We start from the raw sequence: 9,934 nt of genomic DNA, 5'->3' as shown, positions 1-9,934 counted from the left end.
AGTTGGATAGATGGTTCTGGAGCTTAGCAGAGAGACGTAGGCCAAAACATATGATTTGGGGAGTGATTGAAATTATAGGAGTAGCTGGAATCATGGTGGGGTGGTGGTGGGGTAAATGTTAAGCTCTGGAGAGGAAAGAGTGCATTTAGAAATGAGGAGACCCAGAAAAGTATGGTCATAAGGCTATAGGCGTTCTTGTATAGGAAGACCCAACATAAAATAGCTGCCAGTGTTCCCTGCATTCCATATATTTAACACGACTCTGGGAAAAACAAGGGGACGCCTGGGTGGCTCAGTCGGTTAAGCTTCTGATTCTTGATCTCAGCTCAGATCTTGATCTCAGGGTTGTGAGTTCAAGCCCCGCATTGGGCTCCACGCTGGGCATGGAGCCTACTTAAAAAAAAATTACAACAAGATTTGCGCCAAGGGCAAGTTTCTTCTGTCATCTTTACACAGGGCCTGGTGTAACAGAAATGCCTGATAAATATTTCTTGCCTATATGTAGGTACATTCATCCGGTGGAATAATATGCAACTTTTGTGAAGAATGGGCTAGATTTATGTGCTGGTATAAAAAGATTTCTGAGATATGTTAAGTGAAAAAAACAAGGTGTACCACACATGGATACTATTATGTATATATATGTTTAAGGACACATATGTAATATTATGTATCTTACATAAATTGTAAAGATATGTATGTTTTTTCTGTAAGGGTAATAATAGCTGACATGTGCATGGCATTTACTATGTTGCAGGCACATATTTTAACTCATTTAATGCTTTCTGTTAGGTAGGTACTTTTGCTATCCCATTTATACAGACTGGGAAACAGTGTGGTAAGTGATGAGCCTGGGAGCACCCAGCTGGTTAGTGGCAGAGCTGGGAGCTGAAGCCAGAGAGTCCCAGCGTCTCCGCATCATGATCCTGCCTCTCACCCAGGAAAGTGTTAATGGAAAAGCACTAGGGTGAGGAATGGTGGAACGAGAATTTTACTTTTATTTTATACTCTTGAGTATTGAAGATATTATTTTAGCACATGCATTATTCCTTTAATAATAAAACACTAATTTAAAAATATTTTTGAGAATTGGACTTTAGGCAGCTAGTGAGAACATCCCTGGGGACCTCCAGGGAGGTTTCAGTGGAATGTGGGGGTGGTAAGAGGGAGGGGAATGGGCTGCCTGCGGCTCCATCCCAACAGGCTTGTTGAAAGGAAATACAAATATTACTTTTTGTATAATTGAATTTCAGTCCTGAGAACACAGGCACATTTAAAAGCACAGTGGCCAAGGGGTGCCTGGGTGGCACAGTCAGTTAAGGGCCCCTGACTCTTGGTTTCTGCTCAGGTGATGATCTCTGGGTTGTGGGATCGAGCCCCACCTCTGGCTCTTCGCTCAGCTCAGAGTCTGCTTAAGATTCTCTCCCTCTCCTTCTGCCCCTCCCTGCAGCGGTCTCTCTCTCTCTCTAGGATACATAAATAAATCTTTAAAAAATAAAAATAAAATAAAAGCACAGTGGCCAGTTTCTGGCTTTAGTTTTTCTTTTCTTTTTTTTTTTAAGATTTTATTTATTTATTTGAGAGAGAGCACAAGCAATGGGGGAGCAGCAGAGGGAGAGGGAGAAGCAGGCTTCCCGCCTAGCAGGGAGCCCGATGCGGGATCATGACCTGAGCCGAAGGCAAGACTCAACCAGCTGAGGCACCCAGGTGCCCCTAGTTTTTCTTTTTCTTTTTCTTTGTTAACTTTCCTCTCGCTTGGAACCCTACCCCGTGTGGTTGCCCACATACACAGCAGCTCTGGGCTTTTTTTCTATTTCAATTTTTTGACTAGGTAATACATTCCTTTAACTGAAAAAGTTAAAATCAGTTGAAAATGTATAAATGAGAAACTTACTCCCAGCCACTCTCTTCCACCCTCTATCCCCCTAGCTCCTTATAGCCACACTTCTATTTCTTATGCATCCTTTCAGTGACTCCTTGGGCAAATGCACATATATGTGGGATTTTTTTTCTTGTTACACAGCTGGGATCACTTTGTTCCTTTCTAACTTGTCATGGAGAGCATTCACATTCTTTTTCTTTCTTTTTTTTTATAGCTGCACAACTGTTCACTGGGTTAGTTTAACTAGTCTGCTCTATTTATCCTCTTGACCTTGCTTTGGCCTTGCTAAGAAGTCTCCAGGTTTGAACCATTGTTTCTTCTTTTCTCCTCTATTTTCAGAGTTCTTCCCGGTCATCACCTTCCTAGCACCTGGCTCTAACTTCCACTCATGTTCCCCACCGGGAGGGTATGGAAGGCTTCCTCCTTGCCTCTCATTGCCTTCTCACCTAATGCACACATGGGTGTCAGCCCTAGCTTGGGGCCCTCAGAGCATCAGGGCACACCTGTTCCTTCTGATGATTAAAAACAGACACAGAGGCACTTCCAGTTGTATCTCTCGTCTGGTAATTTTGGTCTTCTTGGGAACAGGTGTGTGTAGGTGAAACCCCAGGTATAAATGAGTAGCGTTTAATTATAAACACCTGTTGACAGAGCTATGCACTGGCTGAACAGGTATGAAGTTGGCTGTTTTCTTCGTCTTCTATTTATTTTTAATCGATGTTTTATTTAACTTAATTTTTATTTATTATTATTATATTTTTAACCTATGTTTTGATATGACTCTGTATTTGCTGTGTGATCGCTAACTTGTGAACACGCTGGACCTGCTAAATTTGGGGGGAGTGGGGATTAGGGAGGAGAAACCTCAAAGGTCTCCTCTGCAGCCTGCCCTAGACTCGCAGAAGGCTTTAACTGAAGAGCATTACGGTTGAACAACCATCACCTGTGGCATGGGGGACTCGGGGGGACTTGCTTCCCCATCTACTTATTTTGAACAAGTGTTTTTTTCCCTGAGTTCGGTGGCCCGTTCCTGGAGCGGCCCATTTACCATGCCCACTCAGCTGGAGCTGGTCATGAACCTCATGATTAGGATCTTCCACCAGTACTCTTGGACAGATTCAAGCTCGACAAGGGGGAACTGAAAATGCTCCTGCAGCGAGAGCTCACGAAATTCCTCTCGGTGAGTCGCAGCTTCTTGCCCCATGCGGTCAAGGGTGGATGGGGTACACGTCCCAGGAGAGCCTCAATGTACCGTCTCCTATGACCCTGCCACCAACAGTGCGGTTGGTATTGAGATTTAAAGCCAGGGGCAAGCAAACTCTGGAGTGCACTTGATCCTTGAACAACGCAGGTTTGAGCTGCATGGGTCCTCTCATATGTGGATCTTTTACAGTGCAGGACTGTAAATGTATTTTCTCTTAGGATTTTCTTCATAACCTTTCCTTTTCTCTAGCTTACTTTATTGGAAGAATATAGTACATAATTCATAGAAGACACAAAACATGTGTTAATCTACTGTTTATGTTACCAGTAAGGCTTCCTGTCCACAGCAGGCTATTAGCAGTTGAGTATTTGGGAAGTCAGAAAGTCACAAGTTGTAGGCAGATTTTCTTCTGTGTGGCGGGGTCAGCACCCCTAATCCCCATGTCGCCGGAGGGTCATCCGTACAATAGCACGTACCCTTCTCCATGTTGCCTGTGGCTAGGGTTTCCAAGGGTTGTAAATGGTATTTCGGCTTGCCTCAATGATGCACCATTCTGGGGCAGCAAAGATGCAGCTAGTTCTACCAGGAGTTAGAGTTAATAACGAGTGGCACTAGTTACACCTAGAGCTTCGTCCACCTGTCTGTAAAATTAATATTATGTATTGGGCCAGAAATGAAGCCCAGGGTACTTTTTGCTGTGGTGGCAAGTTTTCTAGTGAATGACAAATACTTAGCTTTGTCAGACCAGCACAGGCTGATTCCGAGGGACAGAAAGGGTGTGTCTGGCCAGTGACCAATTGAGTAGCGCAGAGGTTCACATCTCAAAATAGCCAGGAGTTCAGTAAGTCTGCACATGAAGGCTTACAATGGAGTGTTTGGGGGCTCATCCCTCCTGAGGAAAACCCTTTACTCTGATGTTTATGCAGCCGCCTCGAAGTGCCTTTAGCACAGCATGTTATCCTTGTATGATGTTATTTGTCCAAATCCTGTATTAAGACTCCTGTATTTGTAACTGTAACACTCTTTTCTCCCTCTATAGGAAAACCTTAAAGTAAAAAAAAAAAATTTTTTTTAAGTCATCTCTGCCCACTGTGGGGTTTGAACTCATGACTCTGAAATCAAGAGTCACATGCTCCACCGACTGAGCCACCCAGGTGCACCTAAAGTAAAAATTTTTTAACATAGTAATTCTTCACGGTTCCTTTTTAGTGATTTTAGGAGCCCCTAGGAACATTTTTTTTTTTTTCCAAATTTAGTTTGGCTACTGGATTATATAACATTTAGAATAAAAGGCTCAGCAGGTCAAACTTGGCACATTGATTTATTCAAGTGAAATTTATCATTGTTTTTAATCAAGCTGATTTTGATCAATTAAAGTTTCCAACGTTTTAATGGTTGGCGCTTTTTGAGAGCAGCGGGAATTCCTGGAGGGAATGAACTACTTTTAGAAATATTTCTCAGCAACCACTAATCATAGGACAGGTGAATGCTTCAAGTCCCACCCATTCTGAAGCCTGACCTCTTCTATGGGCTCCTTGCTTTACTTTCCACCCCTATAATGCAGTCATCCTTATAAGATCTACCCTTTATCATGTGCCTCTTTTTTGTGTGTCAGGTGTTGTGCTAAGTAAGGCTGCAGATAAAATATTGTATGTCCCATGCAGTATTTGGGACATACTTAAAAATTTTTTCATTGTTCATCTGAAATTTACATTTAACTGAATGTTCTGTATTTTTGTTTACTAAATCTAGCAAGCTGGTGCTAAGCACTTTTAAAAGGGTTGATGTCTCCCCCAACTTTGTGGGGAGATATTCTTCCCATTTTATAAATAAGGAAATTCAAAAATGTTAAGTGATTTGCTCAGAGTCCCATTGTTGGTAAATGGTAGAGCCACCTACTATCCCCTTTCGGCTTTAAAGCCTGCTTTGTTCCACGTCCAGTCCTGGCCCCCCGACCTTTGGAGTTGTGTAATGCATTTTCAGGATCAGCAGCTCATGATGCTAAGATGCTGTTTGCTCTTCTTTGTGTTTAGATCTGAGCCAGAATTACATGGCCTTGGGGCAGAAGGCTAGACTGTTTAGAATTGGTGCTTGGTTTAAATCCACCTGCACATGAGCTTTTGGAAATTGTCCTTAGATGCTAAAATGGAAACAAAAACTTGAATGTAAATAAAAGGAAAATGCAATTTCAGTTGTCATGAACCTCAAAGCCTGGGAGTTAGAGATTTTCTTTTTCCTTTAAGTGCCAAAAAAACCCCCAATTGGTTGATACGATAATGCAGGACCTAGATGCCAATAAGGACAACGAAGTGGATTTTAATGAATTTGTGGTCATGGTGGCAGCTCTGACAGTTGCTTTGTAACTTTGTAGAACAATTGAAGAAGAAAGGAAAATAAAGATAAGTAGTAAGCTTATCTAAGGGCAGAAATATATCCATAGTTATTTGCTTCCTCTTCATCTATAGTCTTGAGACCTATAGTTATAGTAATGCCATTTATAGATATAATATACATATAATTAATTACTAGTATTATTAAATGATGTGTACCTTAATAAATTGATTTAAATATTCCAAATCTTATATGCCCTACTTGAAATTTTCCTATACTATTAAGGATGTTTATGCTTTTTTTTTTTTTTATCTGTCAAAGAGCAAGCATCACAAAATTTAGCTCCTTTCAAAGGAGACTAAAGCTTAGCAAACTTCTAAGAGACATTTATCACGCTTAAATTGTATTTGGAACTTCTTATCCTATTAACGAAGTTAAGTGGCTCTCCCACCCTCTAGTGATTCTGCTTCAAGTGGAAGAAGTTGTGCAGATCTGTAAGCAGAAAGGTTGATACATAGAAAAAAGTGCTGGCTTTGTCCATGAGTTAGGTCAGGAGAGGGGGTACAGTCAGGGCTAGGTATCCAAGCCAAGAGAACTAAAGCCAGCAACTCTTGAAGGCTGGTGTATAAATACCTTCCCTTGCCCCTTGGGTCTCCTCATTCTGGGGCAAGTGTTTCACACCACTTCCCAGTGCTTCCCTTGGGGTTAAGGTTCAGTCGCCTGCCCTGCCCAGGGAGCCTGGCTTGATGTCCTCCTTCTCTGTGCTCCCTCCCTTTCTTTGTCTCACTACATACCCCCACCCTGTGTGTCTGCACTCTCAAATAAACAACTTGCATGCAAATCCTTGTCTCACAGTCTGGTTAGGAGGAAACCAGACTATGACAGATCTCTTGGAGAATTTTAGAAAGAAAATGGTGTAATGAAATTTATACTTTTTCTTTTTATAAATTTATTTTTATTATTTTTTTAAGGTTTTATTTTTAAGTAATCTCTCCATTCACCGTGGGGCTCAAACTCACAGCCCCGAGATCAAGAGTCGCATGCTCTACCCATTGAGCCAGCCAGGTGCCCCTATATTTATACTTTTAAACACTTAACCCTGGCTAATGTGTGAAGAAAGGGCTATAGAGGACCAGTGTGGAAGTGGGAGACTAGTTAGGAGGCTGTCCTTGTGTTCTGAGCAAGAGACGATGGTGTCTCAGCCCAGGATTCAAGCAATGGAGATCAATTTGTTAAGTGCTTTGGAGGCAGGAGCGATAGATAGGACATGCCAGTGGACTGGTGAGGAAGTGTCAGAAAAGAGAGCAGTGCAGGATATATCTGTTCTCCCTTTCTTCCATATATTAGAAGCCTAGTTTGTGCAGGGCAGCAACGTGCCCAGCTAAAAAGTTCTATTTCCCAGCCTCCCTTGCAGCTGAGGTGGAGCTTTTAACACAGTCCAGGCACTGAGACATAAGCAGAAGTCTCCTGGGAATTTCTGGGAATGTTTTGTTATTTCCATATCAGTTCTGTGCCTTCTACCTTGTTAATTCCTTGCTTGTCTTCCCACTGGAATGTAGATGCAAGGCTGGAGGTGAGGCTGCCAGCTTGCAACCATGAGGACAGTGAAGAAAAAGAGAGAAGGAGCTGGGACATGTTGTCACTGAGGAGGCACTGCCCAGCCCTGGTCTGCCTGTTTCTGGTTCTCTCATTATGTGAAAAAAGAATGACTGCTCTCTGGTTAAGTTGGATTCTGTTACATGCAGCCCAACACAGCCTCTAATGTTTAGATTTTTGGTCAAGCAAATTTATTAAGTGGGAAAGGCTGGGAGAGGAGCAGCTTTGGAGTGGGGACATTAGGGGGAATAGCTCTATTTAAAAAATGCCTATTGGACATCCAAGTGGACATATTACATGGGCAGTTGGATAGATGACCTAGTCTAGAGCTCAGGGTAAAGAGAGGAATTACAGACACAGATTTGGAAGTCATTAACATCTAGATGATATTAAGCCACAGGACTAGAGAAGATCACTTAGGATGAGAATACAGATAGGGAAGAGGAAAGGTCCAACAGTTTGCTGTCAGGAAAATAGGAGCCAGCAAATCATACAGCAAAGGCATGGACAGGAAGATAATAGGAAAACCAGGAGAGTATGGTGCCTCAGAAGCCTAGAGAAGAAAGTATCTGAAGAAGGAAAGGAGGTAAAATCTATAATTCACTGAGAGAAGGAGTAGGATGAGAATGGAGAACTGACCATTACATTTGCCAAGGTGGAGATCATCAGAAATGTCAGTGACCCTGATGAGAATGAGTTCTCTTCCAAAAGTATCTATCCCCCGTGCTGACAGACAGTGGATGCTCAATAAATATCTGTTAAATGAACAAATGAAAGAACCTGCCGGTTGTTGATTTTCTAGGGCTAAGACCTGTCATTTTTTTCTTTAAGTAGAGTAATATTTTTGTCTCTCTCAAGCCAGATCTGAGCAGACAGGACAGGGAGAATTTAGATGTCAGAGCATTCAAGAGAAGAAATGTATACTCTTGGTGTTTACTCCTGTCTCTCAAAAAGTTGGGGAAAAATGAGAAGAAAAAAGTGGACCACATATTTCAGAGGTGTTCAGACTTTTTTCATACAAGATGGCACACTACTTATGCAAGAGAAGGTCTGAACATTTCTGTGGGGCTTCTAAACATTTCATTTTAATTTGGGCCGAAGTTTACATATTCTAAAATGAGTCACCAAAACATGAAAAGTAAATTCAAAATTTTCCTCGTGTCCAATTCAAGGAAGGACATTCTCAACATAGAGAAATAAATGAGAAAAACAATGTTCATTTCATGCTGTTTCTAAAAATCAATCAAAAGGGAGGAAAAGCAATTTATGTGTGAAGTTAGATATCAAATGAGTAAGGATTACATGATGCACCAAAAGTTCTTTCCTAGTGAAGGGGGTGGGGCGGGGGTGGGCTTTCTTTTGTGTGTGTGTTAAGTATGCACAGTAAGTTTGTAGGAGGCAAAACTGATTACTTCTTATGCCTGTAGGCACTGGCTTGTGCATTTGCTGCCGTTTAAATCAACCTGAAACAATATTCAAGGGTCGTCCCTGCATTAGCACATTCTAATGTTTAACATTTCTCCAATATACATAATGGAAGACAAGACTTACAGGAGACAGTAGCCTAGGTTTGACTGGGGCCCTGCATTTAAGATGTGGCTGGCAATACAAATAGCTAGAAATAGTGGGGTCAAGGAAGGCCTTCCAGAGGCAGAAGCCTGGAGTTGAGTCTTTGACAAGGGAAAGAAACGGGAAAGTTAATTAAAGAGAATTTGGGTGAAGTCGTACAGGTATAAAGCAACGGGCGTCTTGGGGGCAATGCAATTGGACTGGCGCCCCCTAGCGTGTGGGGGTGGGAGAGCAGGAGATGGGGCTGGAGAGGCCGACAGGACTCATAATCTATCAAAGGGCCTTTGGTGCTAATGTGAGAAATTTGAAATTTATCCTGAATGTTATGGGAAACCATTATACAATGTTATGTATATTTGCTTTTTACTTAAAGCAGTTTTGTTTCTAAATACTCCCCTAAGATTTTTTTCAAATCTTTAAAGCAGTGATTTTGTATCCTAACTTGACTTTACACTCACATGACATATTATTAAAATATATATGAATAGGGGCACCTGGGTGGCTCATATGGTAAAGCGTCTGCCTTCAGTTCAGGTCATGATCCCAGGGTCCTGGGATCGAGCCCCACATCAAGCTCCCTGCTGGGGGTGGGGGGAGCCTGCTTCTCCCTCTCCCACTCCCCCTGCTTGTGTTCCCTCTCTCGCTGTGTCTCTCTCTGTCAAATAAATAAATAAAATTTAAAAAATAAATAAAAATAAAAATATATATGAATAAGCTCCACCTTCCACAAAGATTCTGATTGATTTTGTCTGGGGATAGGACCCAGGCATCAGCATTTTTAAAAGAGCATCAGTTGATTTTAAATGCACCCAGGGTGAAAATCACTGCTTTTATGGTGATTCACTTAATCAAAACAATCAGATCAACATCTGGCTGGGAAGTGTCTAGGACAGCAGCTGTTGAGACTTTAATGTGTGTGAATCACCACCTAGGGATCTGATTCAGCTTCAGTAGGTCTGGGCCAGGGGCCTGAAATTCTGCATGTCTGACAAACCCCCAGGTGATGGTGATGGTGTTGATGGAAGTGGTCTCAACTCTAGGGTGAAGAGGAAAGAGTGGAAGTGGCATTTTGGAAGCAGGCACCTGTAAAATTGTTCCTGCTGGGGTATATTCCCTTTGGAAGAACATAAGACAACACAGACATTAGGCTCAGAGAGGGCTGGGGAAGAGGAGAGACAGATGGGAGAAACCAGGACAGACTATTCCCTAGGGCCCTGGGGGGGAGGGGGAGGGAAAGGATGCTCCAGACTACCTCAGGTCAAAGGTCTTGGGCAAGTCTTTGAACTTCTTTGAGCCTCATTTTTTTGTTTGTTTGTTTGGCAGGCTTCAACTAGAGTGGTTCATCTGCATCA

General features: G+C 42.2%; 1 protein-coding gene across 1 annotated transcript; it reads left to right on the top strand.

Annotated features, from left to right (window-relative positions):
• Window positions 1–2,931: 2,931 nt before the first annotated feature.
• On the top strand, window positions 2,932–5,483 carry S100Z (S100 calcium binding protein Z). Its single transcript, XM_032403530.1, is given in 4 exon segments — window positions 2,932–2,989; window positions 2,992–3,062; window positions 5,330–5,443; window positions 5,445–5,483. Coding segments are annotated over 4 exon segments (282 nt in total).
• The last annotated feature ends 4,451 nt before the right edge of the window (window positions 5,484–9,934 follow it).

The sequence above is a fragment of the Phoca vitulina genome, unplaced genomic scaffold (assembly GCF_004348235.1).
Source record: "Phoca vitulina isolate PV1807 unplaced genomic scaffold, GSC_HSeal_1.0 scaffold6, whole genome shotgun sequence".
NCBI lineage: Eukaryota > Metazoa > Chordata > Mammalia > Carnivora > Phocidae > Phoca > Phoca vitulina.
The sequence above is the reverse complement of the archived record's forward strand: the minus strand, read 5'-3'. Positions and strand labels throughout refer to the sequence as shown.